General features: G+C 39.0%; 1 protein-coding gene across 7 annotated transcripts in view; it reads right to left on the bottom strand.

Annotated features, from left to right (window-relative positions):
• The window catches only part of LYST (lysosomal trafficking regulator), a 250,417-nt gene that overhangs the window by 80,621 nt on the left and 146,718 nt on the right, over positions 1-23,078 (bottom strand). For all 7 annotated transcript variants that reach the window (XM_058696217.1, XM_058696216.1, XM_058696215.1 and 4 more), the window contains 8 exons: positions 22,294-22,484; positions 19,335-19,580; positions 16,780-16,953; positions 15,700-15,849; positions 10,820-10,957; positions 6,478-6,676; positions 3,779-3,910; positions 495-1,110 (listed from right to left, as the gene is read on the bottom strand). In XM_058696217.1, coding sequence (XP_058552200.1) covers positions 495-1,110; positions 3,779-3,910; positions 6,478-6,676; positions 10,820-10,957; positions 15,700-15,849; positions 16,780-16,953; positions 19,335-19,580; positions 22,294-22,484 — 1,846 coding nt within the window. The remainder of the gene's footprint in view (positions 1-494; positions 1,111-3,778; positions 3,911-6,477; positions 6,677-10,819; positions 10,958-15,699; positions 15,850-16,779; positions 16,954-19,334; positions 19,581-22,293; positions 22,485-23,078) is intronic.

Genomic DNA, 23,078 nt, shown 5'->3' on the forward strand with positions numbered 1-23,078 from the left:
ATTCTATTCCACAGCTATGACGTGCAAGAGGGTGGTGGTCACCAGCCGCTTGCGCAAGGGAAACTATCTAGAATGACATAAACAATTTGGCTCTTTGGTCACACTAGCCACATTTCGAGGGCTCAACGGGCACACGTGGCTGGTGGCCCCTGTACTGCACAGCACAGGAGAAACATCCCCACCACCGGGGAAACTCTTACCGGGTGTTGCCACTGGCTGCTATAAATCTTATAGTTTCCCTGAGGAATTTTTCTCTAAATGTAAACCACAAGGCACTTTTTCTTTAGGAGCCATTTATGGTTTAGCCTTTGGTAAAACATGGAATTCAATATTATTTAGTATTAGACTAAAGAGAAAGGTACCTTTCTGTTTGCTATGAATATACATGTTGTATATGAGAAGTGATGTAAGACATTTCCAGAAGGGTAGACATCCTTCAAAGAAGAGCGAAAGAAAAAGTGGGGGCGGGGGGAGCATGCGAAAGCAGTGAGTACCTGTGAGTACTTGCAGTGCGGCTGGAGTTCGGCTCGTAACTGAGAGAAAAGGCGAAGTTTTCCCAGTCATCCGGGTTCCTGTCAAGGAGACTCGGCCAGCGTCCAACGGCTGCGGATCCGTTGTGTGAAGGAAAAGCCAGCCCCAGGCTTGCGACAGTGCTGTGGCTCTGTTGGAATGAGGCCAGTCCCTTCAGGTGATCAGGGCGGCGTGGGTAGGACTCGTCATCTTCTGATTTGGGTTCTGCTCCCAACTCTTTGTGATCTACTCTGACCCCCAGAAATTCCAAGGTTCCTTTTGGGACACCATTGACAGAGGCGCGGGCGGAAAGGGCAGGTTCCGTTTCACACACAGTTTTTGCGGACTCACAGCTACTGATGAATGCATCCTCTTTGTCTTTCTTCAGTGTCCCGGAACTCACCAGAGAATTCAGTTTCTCTGCTTGGGAAGCAATGTAATCATCTGCAATATTTTGTAACGCGTCAATACTACAACCCAAACTTCCATTCAGTTTTTGTGGTTGCACTTGAGGTGAAGCAGTAGGAAATGCTGGTAGGCTTCTAGAACGCAGAATGTTGGCGATCGTCCGTTGTGGGATAATCCTGGAGGAATTGTTTCCTGGAGAGAGTAGACAGAAAAACACTCGTTAAAAATCTACTAAGTGGGACCACTTGTGTCCTGCACTGTCGGTCACAACCACAGCAGTAACCCATTTATCTAGCGATGCTAAAGAATCCACACAGGTTAACGTTAACTACTGCTTAACATTCTTTTTTAAAAAAAATGTTTACTTATTTTTGAGAGAGAGAGAGAGCGTGGGCATGTGAGCAGGGGAGGGGCAGAAAGAGAGGGAGATAGAGGATCCGAAGCGGGCTCTGCATAGACAGCAGAAAGTCTGACGCGAGGCTTGAACTCACAAACTGTGAGATCAGGACCTGAGCTGAAGTCAGATGCTTAACCAACGGAACCCCATTATTGCTTAAAATTCTTAAGTGCCCCAACTATTTTTTCTTTTAACTACTTTTTATTAAAATCTCCCAAAAACGTATGTCTTTTCCTGTCTCCTTAACAAAATACAGTGTTGACTGAATGATGCAAAGTCATTAGGATTAATGGCTCTACTGTCTTGAAATTAAGTTAAACTTAATTTGCCTCAGGCTAGCAGTCACTAGGATGCAGTTTGATACGGTGTGAAAGTGTGGGCTTTGCAACAAGATAGAACTGGATTCAAGTGATGGTTCTGTGAGTTAGGTGGTCTTTTAAGTACATCATTTAATTATTTGGGTATTCGTTTTTACAAATGTAAAAGGAGGGTTCAGAATATCTTCTTTGCAAGGCTGCTTTAAGGATTAAGTGAGATCATATTTGTGATGCTCCCAGCATAGCGTCTGGCATATAGCAGGTGCTCAATAAAGGGAGTAATACCCATGCTTGCTGTTATTACTACTAGACCAAATGGCCCTAGACCGTTTTGTCTCTCATCCATTTCCGTAGTCACTTCTTCATGAGAAGCAATGGCGCTTTGTCTTCCTGTGATAGCTGTCCAGTTTGCTGCTTCTAGTACTCCATGTCCAGGGAGACCAGAAAAATCACTGCCATTCTCAGTGCACGGTGGTAAAGCAAGTGCTGTTCAAGGTGTGGTTTGTGGGCTAGCAGCACGGAGATCAGCACTACCTGCGCGATTGTTAGAAATGCATACTCTTTAGGCTCACCCTAGATCTACTGAATCAGAACACATGAAGGAGGGCCCAAAGATCTGTGTTTGAACAACTTCTCTGGTCATTTTTTTTTTTTTTTTTTCATGCTAAAACTTGAGAAGCACTGATATAGAGTAAACAGGCACTGGGTGAACTGTTTTAGAGCACAGGCCTTTTGCCAATAATAGTTCTATAGCTCAGAAGTTTTTCCTAATTATTTCTACATTTTGGCTGGAGGGCTAAGGCTGCCAAAAGATTCTGTTCAAAGGATGTGGAAAAAATGGGGGCATGATTGTATTTGAAAATGTACATTTCCTATAAAATTCCAAATAAAACTAGTTAAAACACAGCCTTAAAATACTATAATAAAAGGGCATAAAATGTGCTAGCAAATAACTGAAACACTTTGGGAGAGAAACAAAACTGGAAATTAATAGCTATATATATATATATATATATCCCGTCCTATCTATTCTTATCTATTCTTATCTCTACCTAACTTGCACTACTGATTAATTTATACTAGAGCCAAAGATAAGACAGGTTGGGCAGACAATAAGGGCAATGTCTCAGGCTAGAAGAGACCAGCTGTCAGAAAAGGAAAAGATATACAGCCGGTTGGCAACTAGGAAACACGTACCTACCTACTGTTTTCTCTATTAGAGATGAGGTAGTCTGTTAAGAGTGAATTAGGAAGACAGAAAAGTACTGTCTTAAAGATTTAAGCTTAAAGACTTGAATAGACTTGCTATGGAAAGAGAAGAGGGAATTGATTTTGAACTTACTGAAAAACTACAGGGCAGCATTAAAAGGCCAGCTACAGTTGGAGACCCTTGTAAAGACAGGGATTCTCTCTAGCAGCTTTCAGCAGTATGGGGATGGTTAGATGGAAGCAAGGCTGGGGTTTGTAGGTCAAGAATGCCAAAAGGCCAAGGGGACGAGGGAGCTGAAGACTGTGTCCAGGAAATGACTGGCTAATGAGATGTAGGCTGGATAGGGAAAATAGGCAGAAGGGAACACGGGATGGTGATGAAGAAACCAGAGAGGAGGTTATTGTCAGACAGTGGGATCCCGGAGTTTCAGAGGTGGGAGGTGTTCTTGATGAAGTCCAAGACAGAGGCATGCAAATGGTGGATGAAGGAGAAGGAAAAGTACCCAGGGTCAAGGGGCGAGAGGTTGGAGCACCGGATGGCCATTACGGGGCAAGTGAAATTGTCTAAAACGATGTTTGGGTAGAAGGGAGAGAGTAAGCCAAACAGTTTTTGAAGAAAATGGGAAAATAAATCAGAAGCTTAATGAAAGACGAATGACTATGATAAAAGGAAACAGAGAATTCCAGAACAAGACAGCACAAGCCTCATCTGTTTCCTAAGTTTTCTGCAGTATCTCTGGTTATACTGAGTGTGAGCCCTGATCCCAGAGAGTAGTGAAATGGATTCCTTACATATATTCTACAATTTTTAAGTCTAACCTTCCATTTATTTGGTCTGAATGTCAGTATATCATACTGTTACACATGCAAAATTTATTTACCTACAAATACTCAGCTAAACCAGGAAGGGTTACACTTTCATTATTGTTATAGTTACCTTCAGGGGGCGAAGCAGTAAAACCAGATGGGCTTATTACCATAAATCCAGGACTAGTAACAGACTTTCCTCCACTGCTAGAATGTCTCAGGTACATGATTGACTGTACTTTCTCCTGAAAGATCTTGCCATCTGGAATCAAAACAAATTTTTGAAACAGTAAAATTTTTTTAAAGGATGAAACAAAAATACAACTTTAAAAGCAAATCGTTCAATATACATTTTTACAAAAAGACGTTCAAAGTGAAAAATATGGCATAGCTTATACTAACGCACATTTGATATGTAAGTACACGCTATAGTTCTTATTACGTGTAGATTTTTTGACTATTATTTGCCACATTAACTTGTATTTTCTTTGAATTCCAACTACACCTACAGTTACTTTTATATTTTAATAGCTAACTTTACTCCTTGAGGAAAGTGCTATGTCCTGCAGTTTTAAATATCCCCTTCAATATCCAATATGACTCAAAATTGATACCTCCAGCTTAATCTTCCTTTCTGAGCTTCATACGCATGAATTCAACTGCTCGGTTTATTGAATGCACCACAAATGCAACAAATCTAAATCTGAATCCTCTTTCTGTCCTAAATTCAGTCCTCCTGTTTTGTTCTCTGGTTCATTTGGCAGAAGTACCCATTTCTCAAGTATAAGCCTGGAGCCCCCCTTGACCACTACCTTGTCTTTATCCACAGCAATTCAGTCCCCAGGTTCTACTTGATTCTGTTCTTGAACTCTCCTCGTCCCTATCATAATGCTATAATTCAGGCACTTAAGCCTCTCACCTGGAGTCCTGTTGTAGCCTTCTAAATGGTATTCATGATGGACATCTGGTCACCCTCAAATCCTCATAGCAATCAGAATTCCGTCAGATGTCAACTCCTGCCTAGAACCTTCCAGTGGCTCTCTGTTGCCTCCTTACCACTCTACATAAAGTCCAAGCTTCTGGTCTATGAGAATCTTCACATCTGTCTCCAGACCCCTTACTCTAGACCCCCTGCCAGCCTTGTTTCTCCCATTACACTTCGGCACCACTGATTTCTCACAGCTCCCAATCAAGCCATTTGCTTCGTCTGGAAATCCCTTCCCTTCAACTCCTACTCAACCTTTAAGACTCAGAGAAGACATCATCTCCTCCAGGAAACATCTCCTCACTATGCCCTACACTATGAGGAAACAAAATACTTATATCAATTTCCACACAATGTAACTCACTACTTGTTTATGGCTCTTTCACCTCAACTAGCCTGGAAGCTTCCTATGGGACTGGACCATATCTTACTCATCTTTGCAACTACCCTGTTTCCAGAATCTTGACAGTGCTTCGCTCACTAAATTGTGTGCTGGACCTAACACAAAGTCACGTCGTTTAATTTCATTTGGATTTTTACTGCTGTTGAATCATTTTATTCATTTATTACATTCCTAAATGTCTGTTTTACCACCAGTTTCCATGCTAAACGTCCTATCTAGTTTTCTCATAGGTACGTTCTCGCTTGCTTTCTTGCTGCATTACATTTTCCTGGTTCTTTTAAAACTCTGATTATTCCATCCTTCTCTTCTACTAATTACTCTTTTTTATCGTTCTGTCCTTAGCTTCCTTCTTCCTTCTCTGTGTCTACACTTTCATTCAGTGCTGTCGTCTATTCTCAGGGCTTCAAACTCACTTCTATGTTGGTAGTTTATCTTTCCTGGATCTTATTGTAGTAATTTACTTACATCATATTTCTTTGCTCAAAACAAATAGACACAACAAAACAAAACCCTTCAGTCACCCCTAAATAGAATATAAGTTCAAATTCTTTGGCATTTCATTCAAGGACCCTTTTAATATGGCCTCACAGGGCAAAATAAATAAATGGTGGTCCCAAACTATGTATGTATATATATATATATATGTGTGTGTGTGTGTGTGTGTACACACACACACACACACACACACACTTATTTATTTATTTTTGAGAGAGAGAGAGAGAAAGAGTGTGAGTGGGGGAGGAGGAAAGAGAAGGAGACACAGAATCTGAAGCAAGCTCCAGGCTTTGAGCTGTCAGCACAGAGCCTGATACGGGGCTCAAACCCACGAACTATGCGATCATAACATGAGCCGAAGTCAGACACTTAACCGACTGAGGCACCTAGGCGCCCCCTGCCTTTTTTTCCCCCAAGCTATATTTATGGTATTATTTCTCACTAATCCTTTATAGATCCTGCATATTTAGGTAAAATTCATTATTCTTTATTTTCTCTATTTTTTCTCCCTTTAAGTCATTCTCTTCACCTGGAATGCTAATTCTCCAATATACCTGTCAAACTGTACCTAAATTTGTCAGTGTCCATGTCAGATATAGAATCTATTAAATCTTCTCTCTCCACAGCTGCGTGATGAAACCCTCACTCCTTTAAAATTGAATTAGTCCTTCTTTTGTATCTATTAGGTACTTACCATATATTGTTTTTTACTATAGTTATTTGAGTTATTTGTCTCCTCTCTCTTCTTGGCACTGAAGCTCTCTGAAGGCAGAGACCATGTCTGGTTCATTCCATGGCCTATGCCCTGTCCCAATCCCAGTGTGTAATTAGGGCAGTTCTAGCACATAGGAGCCATTTAATGAATATCAAACAAATGTGAATTGAGTGGGAATTAAAAGAACAAAAACGAAGATAGCCAAAATCTAATAAAAATGGTTATACCTACCTATGTGTAAAGAAAAGTAGAAGTTTGTGGGGTTGTGACAAACGTAAGTATTAGTAGGAGGGTGAACTGCTAAAAGGAAATTGAAGATAATTGTCAATAATTCCAAATCTGGAGGAGATCCAAGGACTTCTGCTATAATTTTCACAAATGATCTACAAACCTCTCGGGGCATGGATGTAAGCTGCCCCTCTTTGTGTTCCTGAAAAAATAAAAATCAAACTGTCTTTAGATTTAAAGAGAACCGTTAACTAACATTTTTCATTTAAGCAAGACACTCCTTTTAAGACAGAATTGTGTTGTCTACTACTCTAATCTGACCAGATTTACCATTAAACTGAGTTGCTACTTCCCAATTCAAGCAATCCTGTTGTTAAACATTCATAAAAATCGACGGCAACTTAATTCTAGCTCATTTATCTTAACCAACAAGACAAAGTTACATCAGGGCACTCACGAGCATGGCTCAGGAGCCAAACCGCCTCGCTTTGCACTCTGGCTTCTCCACTCACTAGCTATGGGATTTGGGGCATATTTAATATCTCCATGCCCCAGTTTCTTTCTCTATAATACGGGAAGGATTGTGTTACTTCACAGGGTTGTCATCAGGCCTAAATGACACAAAATTCTGAAGAGTGCTTCACATATAGTAAGCCCCACATATAAATGTTAGCTACTATTCGTTCTATTATGACAACTACTGGCACCCCTCGGTATTCCCACGATGGGATCGGAAGGGGAAATTCACAACAGACAAATCTGGTTACATTCCTGCACCGCGAGCCGGTCTGCAAAGCTCTTTCTCACAACAGCTGTGAGAGTTGCATCCTTCCTTTCTAGAATGTGAAGCTCAAAGTGATTGTAGGACTAACTTTGACCACACAGAAAACATGTAAGTAATGCCACTACAACTCACACCCAGACCTCTGAGCCGTCTCTACTGCGTCATCGATTGCCTGGTAGAGGGAGACCTGGTAGGGTGCCAAGTAATTACTAAACATAAAGACGGGTATAAATAAATAACTTATATCCTCCAACCCCACCAGGAGGGAGCAGTTGGCCTCTAGATCAAGGCCGAGGGAGTTAAACTTCCCCATCTTCCCTCTCCCTATACATGTGATACATCCGAATATATGAAACATCTCCACACTCACTTTTCTTCATTTGCTCTTATGTATTCCTGAATCAGAAAACTTAAAACCTAGATGTTCACCCTGAAACCTCAGATTTGAGCAGAGAACACGGAATCTACAGAAGAAAGCCCAAACTCCTCTGCCAAGATCTCACAAGTGCCAAGTGGCCTAGCCAAGGCAAGCCAAGCACACAGGTCTCTTGCCTTCCAACTCAGGGCTACCTCTGCCACAGCCAAATAGTGCCCCTTGTGCCTTCCGCCATCCTGGTCACCACCTCAGCCCTTCGTTCCCAAGTCTATCCCGGCCCATGTTTCTTCAATCTTGTCCTCTCCACTGACTCCTCACAAATAGTCACTGCCATCTTACACCATTAAAAAAAAAAAAAAAATCCCGTAACTTGAACTTTGGGAAACTTTTGTTAACTTTCTGTTTCTCTTTTCTTTCCCTGCTGAACTTTTTAATCATAATTTATTCTCACTGTGTCCAATGAGTCTACCACACATGCTGCCGAAAGTCTCCGAAACCTGGTCATTAAGAATTTCTATCGGTGGCCCTTTATCTGTCTACATTTTCTTTGAACCTTCCACATTATTTGGCTCTAGAGACCACCTTTTCCTTCCCCCCTCTGCCCACCCTTGGCTTTCACTTTGTTGTTTCCTGGTTCTTCTCTGAGCTCTTCGACTACTCTTTCTACATCTGTCGACAGCTCCTTTTTCCTGTTTCATACATGGAAATGGATATTTCTGGAGGTGACCGCCACAGGCCTTTCTACGATCCTTTTACTACACTGTTTATCTTATAGAGCTCATCCGTCCATCTCCATTGCTTCACTGTGACATCCATGCACACAATTCCCCATCTGTCCTCCTCATCCCCCTCCCCAGTTCCAATCTTGCACATCTACGTGCCCAGTGGTCACGACCACCGAACGTCCAACCATAATCTCAAATGCAGAATGCGTAAGCTGCAGAACTTGTGTGTTCAATTCCTTCTTTGATGATGCTATCATCCTTCCAGATTCCCAGCTTGAAATTGTGCATTATGTGTTTCACTTCTCCTGCAGCTATTTAGACAGAATCAAGCCCTATTAGTTCTCTTTACAATCTCTTTCATATTTGGCCCCTACTTTTACACTCCTGTTTTCATCACCTGAGTTCAAGTTCTTTGCACTGTACTCATGAACTAATGAAATCGCCCACATCCAATAAACTACCAATTTACCTATCTTCCTTAAATACTCTGAGATGTATTAAAGGCAACCATTAAGTTCATTTCTTTACATACTTCCCACAATACCTAATATAAAACTATTCTTTTCTTTTTTTTTTTTTTTTAATTTTTTTTTAATTTATTTATTTTTGGGACAGAGAGAGGCAGAGCATGAACGGGGGAGGGGCAGAGAGAGAGGGAGACACAGAATCGGAAACAGGCTCCAGGCTCCGAGCCATCAGCCCAGAGCCTGACACGGGGCTCGAACTCATGGACCGCGAGATCGTGACCTGGCTGAAGTCGGACGCTTAACCGACTGCGCCACCCAGGCGCCCAAACTATTCTTAATTAGTAACTGTTAATTGGATAATGGGCTCTCTGAATGAAGAAGGGTGAAGAAGTATATTTTTCAGGAAATGGAACTGGTGCCTAGATTTTTCTAGCATTTTTATAAATATATGAAAATGAGAATATATATATAGAAATCCCCAAGTTTACAAGTGTTACTTTTCTGACATGGAAAGACTGAATAAGATCTTCACACTGTCTTGTGTGCTCTTTGAAAATTAGTCAGCAAGTTTCAAAGTGGATATACAAAGAAACTGATTTAGAGAAAAACTGCTGTGTAAATGTTACATAAAATATTCAGCAAGCAAGGGGCCTCAGAGATCACTGTATTATATTCCTGAAGACAATAGTCTAATTTACCACAGGGCCCAAGAAAGGCAATAAAATGTTTTTGTTTTTTAGAATTGATTCATTCAATGAATATTTATTGGATGCCTATTATGTGCCAAGTACTGGGGTTACAATGAGATCAAGAAAAAACATTATCCCTGCCCTCAGCAGGTTTACAGAGGGAAATAAACCATAGTTTCATAAATGACGATGTGACACTAACAAATGCATATGTGTGGAGAGAGAGAGAGAGAGAGAGAGAGAGAGAGCGAGTGGAGGGAGGGGAAAGGGTTACACTAGATGGAAAGAGAAGGGAGGGCTTCTCTCAGGAAGTAAATTTAAAGTGGAGGCATGAAGGATTAGCCTGGCGGCCGGATGGAAAGAATGGGATCAAAAACTTCTCAACCAGAAAAACTATGTGCCCTGCGAGCGAAAAAGGTTCAGGAACCTTTTAAGGAAGGTTTTAAGGAAGAGAAAAAAAAAAAAACCAGGGGGGCTGCCCTGGCATGAGATGAGGCTGGAGTGGTCACTGGAGCATACATGCTTTCTTTAAATATTGCCATAGGTTCCGGATTTTATCCCAAGTGCAATGGAAAGCCACTGGTGTCACCGAAACAAAGGCATTAAAAACAGTATTACCGCTCCCAGGGAACATTAGTACTTATCTGACCTGATCAAGTTCTACTAGAGGCCTCACTGGAGAAACAAATGAACTTGAAAAATATTCTCATACATCAACCAAACTGATAAAAGGACAGCTGTGAAAGCAGAGCCAAAACATCAAACCAGAAGCCAGGCCACAGCACAGACACTACTGGTGAGGTCGGTGCCACTTTTTCACTTAATATTTTGGATACATTTTCAATATGCGAATTCTAGAGATCTTCGGCAAGCTCACACTTAGTCAAACAAAACATACTTGCACTTGTTATTTAAGGAGGGTGGAGTAAGTTTCAGTCAGCAATAATCAAGCCTCAGACGGGCCTCGCTGGCTACTGGACCGCCACTGCGCCAAGCTTGCGACAAGTACCCATTTTGCTATGGTTGATACTCAAATGCCCCAGCATAAAGAAACAAGGCAGAAACAGAGCTGTTCTTCTGAGATTGAGTAAGGAATGACGACAGTGTGAAGACTGAGCAGTAGGAGGCCGGGGGTTGAGAAAGTCCTCTGCCGTTTGCTGAAAGAAGGGAGCCAGGAGATCAGGGAAGGCGGAGAAGAGAAAGAAATTCCACTGAAATCCCACAAAAATTTGAGTTCATAACCTTGAGCGAGTAAATAAGTGATTACAGAAAATCTCCCCGAAGTAGAGTTACGTGGAAAGTACCTGCAAAACCTGACAAGTCAGTAGAAAGTGATGGACCACGCGAGCCTTCAGTAACTGCTTTATATTGAAGACGTGCTGCTGGTGATCTGCTCTGATGAGGACCTCCAGAGCCGCCAGCAGGGCTTCCCAGGCTCCGCGCTGAGAAAATAAACACACACCAGTCAGCACGTGGTTACTGAAAGCCGTGCCACACGCGTTTTAGAAGAAGACACGTGACAGCTCAGTCTACCCGTTGCGTACATACTCAGGGTCAAGGATTAAATGTGTCTGAAAAAGCACATCTTAACATTTACTCCAGACTATTATTATTGTTACTATTTTCTGTCAGGAGGTCATTTCTAAATACGTTGAATTCCATGTGGTATTAGGTGCTTCACTACATTAACCTTTCTGTGATGTTATATAATATATAGTATTTTCAAAAGATGAATTATCTTGAGGGATTTATTCGATACGGAGAAAACACACACATGATCAATATAATAGTTTACTAATAATGCGTTTTCAAAGAGCATTATTGCAAATGCATAAACTTCAATGCTTCTTTGTGTATACAGCATTTAAGTAAGTAACTTTAGAACAAATTGTACTAAATTGAGAAAACTCACCGATAATGTGAAAATTCTGCATTTTAGGCTGATTTACTTTTAAGTCCAAATAACAGAATTCTCTGCATAATTACTGTATATCTTCAAACATCCTTCTAAAGTCCCTTAAAAATCATTCTCCCATGTGGAATCAATCTTAAATTACACTCAATAATGTAGAAAGAGGAATCTTATACAGACAACCAATATTGAAAGATAATCTTCACCTCATTTTGTTATTCCAAATGACCTTTTAACAAAGCCGCTAACAAAAGACAAAATTAACTGGCTTGGGCCACAGGTCTTGCTATTTCTGCTGCTGTTATTTGATAGTAACAAACAATGAAAAGGCCAAGGAATTGAACGACTTAATCATATTATTATAACCCAGGCCTCTCTCCTCATAAGATAGGGCCACGAGGCCCTAAAAGAAAAAGGCATATGAGAACTTGGAACACAAGGCAGGCCAGGTATGAAAACTTGCCTCAGGTCTGAAAAAACAGTACCAAATAGAATGGTGGCAAAGTAAACAACCAACCAAAAACAAAAGACAAACTCAGTTAACAATTCTTAATTAGGACAGAAAATCTTATTTCAAATTCACAGAAGTATCTGTATCACTTTTTTTTTTTTTTTTCAACGTTTTTTATTTATTTTTTGGACAGAGAGAGACAGAGCATGAACGGGGGAGGGGCAGAGAGAGAGGGAGACACAGAATCGGAAACAGGCTCCAGGCTCCGAGCCATCAGCCCAGAGCCTGACGCGGGGCTCGAACTCACGGACCGCGAGATCGTGACCTGGCTGAAGTCGGACGCTTAACCGACTGCGCCACCCAGGCGCCCCTCACTTTTGAATTCAATAAGAAATGTTTTGTTTTTTGATCAACAACTCAAATTAGCATCCTCTTTTGAAATACTAACCACAACAACTGTCTACCTTTAGTTAGGTTCCATCTTCCAGTCTACAACTGAGCTGATTCTTTCCTATACGTTCGTATTTATGCTGCCTTTGTTTATATCTGCTATCACTGTACATTTGCTTTTTCCCCATGCAACGTTACACATATTTTTATGCATGCATATATATATATATATATATATATATATATATATATATGGTTATTATTTAGTCTGAAAGTGAGAATTTATTCAGAATGAGAAAAGAAATCACGACAAATTACAAAGTTTAAAAAATTGTAAGCACCATAAAATCTAGAAAAAGCAATGGTTCAATTAGCTGCTTAACACACTATGAGACTTCCCCATGTATGGCTGCATATTCTTTGATGTCTTCTTTTTTTTTTTTTTCTTTTGAAGAATAATTGACATACAATATCATATTCATTTCTGGTATATAACACAGTGAATCAATATTTATATATGTTATGAAATGGTTACCATGAGAAGTACAGTTACCATCTGTCACTATACAAAGTTGTTATCATATTATTGATATGGCTTGGGCCATAATATATATATCATATTATATCCCTACGCTGTATATAGACATCCCCATGTCTTATTTATTTTATAACTGGAAGATTATATCTTCATATGAGAATGCTTTTGTAATATAATTTTCTATAGGAATATTTAGAAAAATAATTCTGTCCTCTAGGATGCTTGGTCAAAATTTATCTTTATTAATAATAGATTACAAAGGTTTCTTTCAGCTTTCCAACAGATTACTGATAATGAATAAATCTGGGCAGACTACTGCCAAATTTAGGAATACCTGATTTTTTTTTTTTTTCAACGTTTTTTTATTTATTTTTGGGACAGAGAGAGACAGAGCATGAACGGGGGAGGGGCAGAGAGAGAGGGAGACACAGAATCGGAAACAGGCTCCAGGCTCCGAGCCATCAGCCCAGAGCCTGACGCGGGGCTCGAACTCACGGACCGCGAGATCGTGACCTGGCTGAAGTCGGACGCTTAACCGACTGCGCCACCCAGGAGCCCCAGGAATACCTGATTTTTAAAAAAAATCTAAAGGCGTATGCTGAATACCTATATAATAAATTGGTCTTTATGTTTGACGGTAATGTTGTTATGCTCTAAATAACTCTGGAAAATCTATAATCTACACTACAACTAAGGAGCTTATAAGAGCTTATACCAAAAAGATCGTTACAAACTAGGGCAGAAACGAAATAGTCCTATATTCATTCCCTGGCTGGATCCTTGTGAAGACCATCCAGTGGTTGAGATGCTGTGCCTAGACCTAAGATCACACCATATTCCTTAACTTATGCCTATAATGAAGTCAAGGCTTTATAGCCTTTCCCTATATATTCTGATTCAGCTTTATGACTCCTGGGCAACTTGGCTCCCCTACTTAGAAGCGTGTCCATTTCCCTCACCTTGACCTGACTCTCTAGACTCTTAGCATGATTCCCTTTCAGAGTTTATGATAGATGTAAGTTCCCAGTTGATTCAAATGAGCTCCATGTTTTCCAGCCTGCATACTGCTCTTAGCTAATCCCAGGTAGCTCAAGTTCTCATGCTGACCTTCCAGCTCAGCATTACCCATGGCTGCTCAAAACCTTGCACAGGAAATAATCGCCACACTTCCATTAATTAACATTACACTGAAGTAGTAAGTTTGTTCTGTTCTTTAGAAGAATGATTAGATGAATATTTAATTTAGATGAGTATTTAATTTTTTTTTTTTTTTTTTAGAGAGAGAGTACACACATGAGTGGGAGAGGAGCAGAGGGAGAGAGAGAAAGAATACCAAGCAGGCCCCCCACTCAGCATGGAACCCAATGTGGGGCTTGATCCCATGACCCTGGGATCGTGACCTGAGCCAAAACCAAGAGTTGGACACTTAACCAACTGAGCCACCCAGGTACCCCAAGAGACATGCACTTTTAAATATTCATCTAGGGGTGCCTGGGTGGCTCAGTTGGTTATGTATCTGCCTCTTGATTTCAGCTCAGATCATGATCCCAGAGTCATGGGATTGAGCTCTGTGTCGGCCTCTTTGCTGACAGTGCGGAGCCTGCTTGGTATTCTCTCTCCCTCTCTCTGCCCCTCTCCCACTTGTGTGTGCATGCTCTCTCTCCCTCAAAACAAATAAACAGTTTTTAAAAAGTACACATCTCTCTGTGCACAAAGGAAACAATCAATAAAGTGAAAGAAAACCCTACAGAATGGGCGAAAATATTTGCAAACCATGTATCAGATGAAGGATTAATATCTAGAGTACATAGAGGACTCTTAAAACTCAATAACAAAAAATCAAATAGTCTATTTGAAAAATGGGCAAAGAACTTGAAAAGACATTTCTCCAAAGAAAATATACAAATGGCCAACAAGTATATGAAAAGATGCTCATCGTCACTAAATATCAGGGAAATGCAAACCAAAACCACAATAAAATATCGTCTCATACCCAATAGGATGGGCACTATCAAAAAAACCAGAAGATAACAATTGTTGGCAAAGATGTGGAGAAATTGCAATCCTTGTACCTTGGTGATGGGATTGTAAAATGGTGCAGGTCTTATGGAAAACAGTGCAGGGGAACCTTAAAAAATTAAAAACAGAGGAGCACCTGGGTGGCTCAGTTGGTTAAGCATGGGACTCTTGATCTTGGTTCAGGTCATGATCTCACAGTTTGTGGGATCGAGCCCTGTATCAGGCTCTGTGCCATCAGCACAGAGCCTGCTTGGGGCTCTCTCCCTCCCTCTCTCTCTCTTTAAAAAAAAAAAAAAATTAAAAAATAGAATTAATATATGATTCAGCAACCCCACTTCTGGGTATATATCCAAAAGAATTGAAAGTAGGATCTCAAAGAAACATTCACACACCCAAGTCCATTGCAACATCGTTCACAAAATCCAATATATGGAAGCAACCTAAATGTCTATTAATAGAAAGAATGGATAAAGGAAATGTGGCATATACATACAATGGGATATTATTCAGTCTTACAAAGAAAGGAATCTGGTCATGCGCTATGGCACAGATGAACCTTAAAGACATATCCTAAGTGAAACAGCCAATCGCAAAAAGACAAATACTGAATGGTTCCGCTTCTACGACATATCGAAAGTAATCAAGCCCTTAGAAACAGAAAATGGTATGGTGGCTGCCAGGGAGAGGGGCAGAGGGCAGGAGAGCTGGGGGAGTGTGCGACGGGTGCAGTTGCAGCAAAGCAAGACGAAAAAGTCTTAGATACCTGCTGTTCGACACAGTGTATGTAGTTAATACTGTATGGTATGCTTACAAATTGTGACGAGGGTAAATTCATGTCATGTGTTTTTTTACCATTAAAAATAAAAGCACATGCCTTGGCTTTATTCCATATCTTCCAGTCAAGCAGGAGCTCCTCTAGCAGTTTAACATCTTGGATTATAGCATTAGACTCTACATCCAACTTAAACTCTCCACTCTCGTTGACATGAATGATATCCTCACCACAGCAACCTTCAAAAAGAGTCTGTGGAAAATCAGCGTTAATACAAGATGCATTAATAACTGATTAATCTAAAAATTCAACAGAAACATTATTCTTTCCATCTTTGCAGTCATAACATTAAATTCACAGGGAGACTAGTGAAGAATTCAACCTTTCACAGAGTGTCTTTAATTTGTTTTGCAAAACAGTTCAAATAATTAGAAAAACACAAACTGTGAAATATTTATAAATGATTATTCAGTTTCAAACATGGGTAAAACCAACATTCCATTTTATTTATTTATCTTTCTATTTTTCTTTTTTAAATTCAATGAATCTGTTAGGCTTTGAAACCTTTTCCAAAAAGTACTAAGGATTCATGCCATAAATGTATGGATCTTGAGGGCATGGGTGAAAGCAGTCTTTTGCCTTAGTACTAGTACCCTCAGACAAATATTTTCACAATGTTACCAAGTGCTTTTAGCTAGAAAGGTATTTAAGTATCTGATGATAGCTGGATCAAAATAAAAACTAATGTAACCTTAGAAAACTAACTCTCTATCAGCACTGCCTACTGGAAATGGCACAGTACTAGTCATCCAGAGAACTAGGTTCTCTTCCGTAACTGGGAGCTGAAGCAAACAACAGTGTCTCTGTGGGTCTTAATTTCAGCGTTCTACAGAAGCAGGGGCCAGCCCCTAAGGGATAGCAACACTTCATCCAGATCTCAAATTCTAGGAGTTAATTTTTTTCTCTCACTCTTCTCAAATGTTTGAAAGAAGGCAAAAATGTAATTATGTCAATGATGAAGAAAGCCAGAAGAGCATCTTAGTTTGGTTAAATATATACTGTTGAGTTTCCTTCATTTTCTTCAGGAATAACCGAAACATGAAACTCTATTGTCGGAAGACTACAATGAAGAGAAGTATCATTGCATATGAAACTATGAGAATAAATTTTATGAGGACATACCTTCAAAACATGAAAACCAACAATGCATTTTTGTTTAATCAACACCTGATGAATCATGGAAAGTCCATTACAATTTTCTAATTCATGTATTCTCTGTTGGTTGTATTTAATTAATGAGAGGATAACTCTCAGTGCTAATGCTTGAGTTTCTTCACAGTTGCTGAGTTCCACAACCTAAAAAATAATTTATTGAGAGAAAAATTTAACATGTGGGATTATATATTATTATATAACATCAAACCATCAGTTTTATTTGAAAGCTATTTTTTTTTTGCTCACACTTTGTCATCATTTAAGAATTATAAACAAAACCGAAAGACATAAATCCTACAATTTTAGTCTCTTGAATATAGTATAAATGAACGAAAATAACACAACTATATAAGTCAGTAGCGTTTTATTAGCGATTTGAAATGTCAGCAAATGTCATTTCAGTGAATCAACAGATAGGCTGTGCGTTACATGCTGTGGGAGATAACAAAGAAGTAAAGGCATGATACGTGCCCCCAGTGGGGCCTACTATCTAGTCAAAAGACAAGATGTATGTATGAAAACCAGAGATTTGCCTTGTACTTCAATTAAACCAGTGATTTCTGACAACTACTATGTATAAGAAAGACACATCTTACTATCACGATTAAAGGCAAAGAAGAATGAGATAGTATGAATGTCACAAGGGCACAGAAACTACTCCTGACTCTACTCTGCTTGGGTGAGGGAAGTCTAAATGGAGAGAAGATGGCCTGGAAAGACAGTAAAATCCTAGAAAGTAGGAACAGCAGGTGGCTGGGAGCGAGAGACAAGAGACAGGTGAGGGTCTAAAACTCGAAGTTCCCGGTACAGCTCAGAGGCTGCACTTTGCTTATTTGGCTGGATGGCAGAGATCTGGTTCAAAAGGCAGGCTATGCATGGAAGGTTTTTTTGTTTTTTGGGTTTTTTTTAATGTTTATTTATTTTTGAGAAAGAGAGAGGGAGGGGCAGCGAGAGAGGGGGCCAGAGGATCCCAAGCAGGCTCTGTGCTGCCAGCAGGGAGCCTAGAACTCACAAAGTGTGAGATCATGACTTGAGCTGAAGTCAGACACTTAACTGGCTGAGCCACCCAGGTTCCCCAACACATGTAAGGTTTTTAAGGAGACTGGATTTTCTTTTTGTAGCAGAGAAGGAAAAATGCTAAAGAAAGTTTCTAAGTTTTAAGTGTTACAATGTACTTTAGCAGTCTTATTGGCAAGATCCTGAGTGTGTGTAAAAGATGAGCCATTTTCTCTAGGATCTAGTCATTGTGTGAGAGTAATCATAACAAAATTATGTGTAATAACTTGATGAAAGAAAAAAAACCAAGGATATACATTTTGAAACTATAAGTTATAAAAGTTGATCACAGAATGTTGATGAGTTAAAGAGCTTTTCATTTTAAAACACGAAGGGAAAATCTACTCAACTAGATACTGGATGAAAAAAAAAAGTTTGAAAAAGGAAGAAGAAAAAACAGGTTATATGGTGAGTCAATGCTGACAAAACATTTATAAGAATGGTAATGATAATAACACACACTGATATGCCTATTATTGCAAAATTAATCAAAGGTGGTCCCACTGAAGGAACAAAATCCAGTTGGGGAGGCTGTGGAAATTTGCAAATGTTGCAGAAGTTACACTTAGGAATAAAATTCTGAGGAAAGAAGATCAAGCCTGCTTTATTTAAACAAGGATATGGGCCTTGAGGAAGGAGATGATTAGTACCATTTGTACTCCTGATTTTGGATTTCAGCGATCCCTGTAAACAGTCAGTATATATTTATTGATTGTCTACTCTATGTCAGGAAAGATATTGTCCCCACCCTGAGACGACTAAGTAGAACAGATAATTTAAACAATTTATTCTAATATAGTACTCATGACACAAGTCAAACTTTTTACATTTCTCCTTTTCTTTAAGAAAGCTAAACAAACTCAAATTATTTTTTGGGGAGTTACTTGCTGACCCTTGGGTTTTTTTTTTTTCCCATGCAGCTGGAAGCTTGGGAAAAACAGGCTTCACAAACCTTATTTTAAAGAATACATTCCTTGTCAATGGCCATGCCACCTTGAATGCACCCAATCTTGTCCAAAGAACATCTTTCTTCTTTTTGTTACTATAATATGTATTCCTCCTCTCATTGACAATTTAAATCTTATTTATTTATTTGCTTATTTTATTAATGTAATCTCTATGCCTGATGTGGGGCTTGAACTCATGACCCCTACAGAGATCAAGAGTCGCCTGCTCTACCGACGGAGCCAACCAGATGCCCCATTAAATCTTGCATATTTCACATTTAATTGTCTTAATTACATTTCTGGATAATAGAAAACTTCTAAAATCTCCGTAAGTTAAGAGAAATTTTCACCACGTGTGGCAGAAAGCTTGATGACATCATAAACAACATGATTTCTTTATCTTAAAAGTTTAATATAGTTGATGTATAACTGTTTCTGTAATTAAAAATAAACACTGAAATTTAACAGTATTAAAGAAGCAGTTTGGTTTCAGATAAAACTATAATCAGTGATTCTTACCCTGGCAAAGAGAAAAACAAATATACCAGTTCCACCGATCTCGTGCAGGACGCCTTGAATAGTTTTACATTCCGTAGGCCGGAGATTCTTTAGATAATGAGGTTCTAACAAGATGCTCTGAACTTCTTTTGAGCTGAAGGGCCTTTGAGAGAGTTGGGTTTTCGTCTGGCCTTTAAGTCTAATAACTGGCTCATAGATGGTATACTGAGCAGGACAGTTAGTTGTGTAAACAACGGAAAGACTTTCCTGAAACACAAATATATTCCTTTAGCAACTAAACAAAATTGACAAAAGTAAGTTATCAACCAGCAAACAAGCATTTCAAAGTGAGAAGTTACCCAACAAAATGTTCTCTTTGATAGACGGTACACGAAACAAAGATGAATGTGGGAAGCAAGATGGCTCCTCACAAAGGAGATCAGTTTCAATGGCAGTGAACAATTGTATAAACCTTGTCAAGGCTGAGAAGATTCCAGGTTTAACCATTTTAGAATAAACATGAAATTACACTGTTACTACTAAGAACAGCTGAGTCTTATACACCACACTCATTACATACCAGGCACTGTTCTTTGCACTTACAAATATTAACCGATCTTGACAACCTTATGAGATGGGAACTCTGCATCAATGTATTCAAATTTTTTGCTTTGGGGAATGTGTTTGTTCACAGGCTGGCTACTCATTTACAAGTGACTAAGTCAGATCTTTCTACCAGAATAAAATTCCAGACTATCAGCATTCCTACTAAAACTGAATAGAATTTTCAATATTTCTCCCACGCAGAGGGCAGTTTCGATCAGGTTCTGACTCCGGTGGGGCACTCAGGCTTAGGGAAATCATGTACCCTGGTTCAGTGTTTTCTCCCAGAAGCTGTGGGGGCCTTAGGCTGTGATCATTTTCAACCATGGCGATTTAAACTTAAACACAATTTCATCCAGACATCATCTAGCATATTTGCATACCAACTAAAGTGACAACACGGTCTATTGTATATGATATTCTGGGTAAAACAAAATCTTAAACCTGCAGTAGTTTTCAACAGAAAGCTGACAAACGTTCATCTACGTAAAACCACTCCTAACCTGGCACCAGCGGCTTGCCAGACTTTTCGGTCATGAACTCATAATCCCCAAATTACTAAATCAGGCTTAAAAATTTGCTTTCTAAAAAGAGTTGTCGCATCAAATCCTTAGAATTTTCATTTGTGATAATTTATGTTAAATCTTATGACTTCAATATATTCTTTTCAAGCAAAATAAAAGGATTAAGGAAATGTGTGTGTGTGTGTGTGTGTGTGTGTGTGTGTGTGTGTGTGAAAACAAATGGATTAACCAAAAACTAGAGAGTTAAAATTATTATTTGAACAAACACTGGTTGTGTAACTCCTTGGTCTGCCTAAAGCATAGATTCTCAACGTGTGGTCCTGAACCAGCAAGCAGCAGCCAACAGCGTCATCTGGGATTTGTTAAAAATGCAAATTGCTTGGGCCACACTTCAGACCCCTGAATCCAAAAGTCTGGCCCAGCAACTTGTGTTTTAATAAATCCTCTGGGTGACTCTGCTGTATGCTTAGGTTTGAGAAACATTTCCCTAAAGCATGTTTTCTTAACGGTGACACATTTGGGGTAGGATAATTCTGTGCTCTATATAATACTGCCCTTGCATTGCAGAACATTTAGCATCTCTGGTCATCACTCAATCATAATGGACAGCCCAAATGCTCCCAACCCCCCTTTTTGGATACTCCTTAGGGAGAAAACTATTGTATACACAATATCAGATCATAAGTCAAATTCCATACGTATCTACTCTCTATCCGCTTTACCACAGTTACATATTTAACACCACTTAAGACTTAACATGTATTTTACAAAATATCTCTGCTAGAACTTCTCCTTTCCTTTAGTCAAATGTTACAGCTTTAAAATAGAATTTATTTTGATTGTGCAATACACATCTCACTAACAACAGCAACAACAACAACAACAAAATACGTTCCAAACTAGTAGTCTCCTTCAAGTAAAATCTCTGACCTATAACTGTACCTCTCATAAGAAGCAAGAGAAGGAACCCGGTTTCCTGGCCAGATCTACCAGTTTTTAGTAGATCTTCTAAGACTATGAAGGCTCAGCTTTCTAGTTGCTGTAATGAAAAATATCTACCACAAACTCCTGACTATACACTTGAACAAAAAATTACAATAGTGTATAAAAAAACAACATGAGAGCCTCATATAACCAGAGTTAGCAATATTTTGCAAGCAAAATTCCTGGTTGTTACTGATATCAAAGAATAAATATTTTAAAATCGGAATATTTATAAATAAAAATACTATCAATAAAAATTACTACTTATTTATAAGTATGGAAATGAAATGTAATGAGCAATATTTTTTACGCTAACAGATGTTATATTTGCACCATATCATAAACATTTTTCTTGGATGATTAGTACGTATAAACTAAACTAATGCTTCGTATGGAAATATAGTTCTAAGGAAAAGGGAATAAACATTTGAAACCCGAAAACAAATTCTGAGTATTTCAGGTTGCTTTTTTTTTTTTTTTTAAGAAAGAAACATGTTCTTTTTTTCTTTTTTTTTTTTTTTTTTAACGTTTATTTACCTTTGAGACAGAGAGAGACAGAGGATGAACGGGGGAGGGTCAGAGAGAGAGAGGGAGACACAGAATCTGAAACAGGCTCCAGGCTCTGAGCTGTCAGCACAGAGCCCGACGCGGGGCTCGAACTCACGAGCCGTGAGATCATGACCTGAGCCGGAGTCGGACTCTTAACCGACCGAGCCACCCAGGCGCCCCAAGAAAGAAACATGTTCTTAAGGAAAGAAAATGTTGGTAAGAAGAGAAACTTTAGAAATCTAATTCATAGCTAATTACACATTTTATAACCATGAATTATCAGTTACTAAGAAGTTTAAACTTACGAAATGAAAACTTACAATTAAGAGACCAATGTCCACTTCCTTCTTGGTCATAAAAAGTTCTCTGATTTTTTCACATCGCAAAATGTCCTTATTAATATATTTGGAGAAGTCATTCACAGGCTTGCCATATTTACATGGCATTATAGATGTATGGTTGGGTCCACAAGCATATAGATAAAAGGCCTCTTGTGAATCAATCTTAGCTCCTGAACAAGAAAATAAAGTTATTTATTTATCATACTCCAACCAGAATTTTTCATAAAAAGCAAGAAATCAAGAGTTAGTTATATTTGTCAGATTCTTTTATCTCTATAAAATTGATAAAGTCTCACATTCCAAATTGGTGTCATGAGCAAATAACCTATGCCAAGTATGGACGGGAAATGAATTAATATACGTAAAGTTAACTGTGAAGCTTGTGATAAAATAAAATAATAAAATTTCTATTTTTTCCTTAAGATAGAAAAGTTACTTTGGTTTTGTTTTGCCTTTTTTAAATAAATGGAAGCCATACTTCAGTAAATTCCTTTTTAAAATAAATATTAATTGATATCTCATTCCTCCATTCTTCTATCTATTCAATAAACACTGCCTGAATGCTATTATGTGCCAGGTTTAGTGATTATACATTTTTTATTTTTATTTTTAAGTTTTTTAGTGATATATATTTTTGAATCATATATTTCTTTTTTTCCCTAAAATTTGATATTCTTACAGAATATACTAAAATTGGGCTGCCTGGATGGCTCAGTTGGTTAAGCATCTGCCTTCGGCTCGGGTCATTGATCTCATGGTCCATG

The sequence above is a fragment of the Neofelis nebulosa genome, chromosome 13, assembly GCF_028018385.1.
Source record: "Neofelis nebulosa isolate mNeoNeb1 chromosome 13, mNeoNeb1.pri, whole genome shotgun sequence".
NCBI lineage: Eukaryota > Metazoa > Chordata > Mammalia > Carnivora > Felidae > Neofelis > Neofelis nebulosa.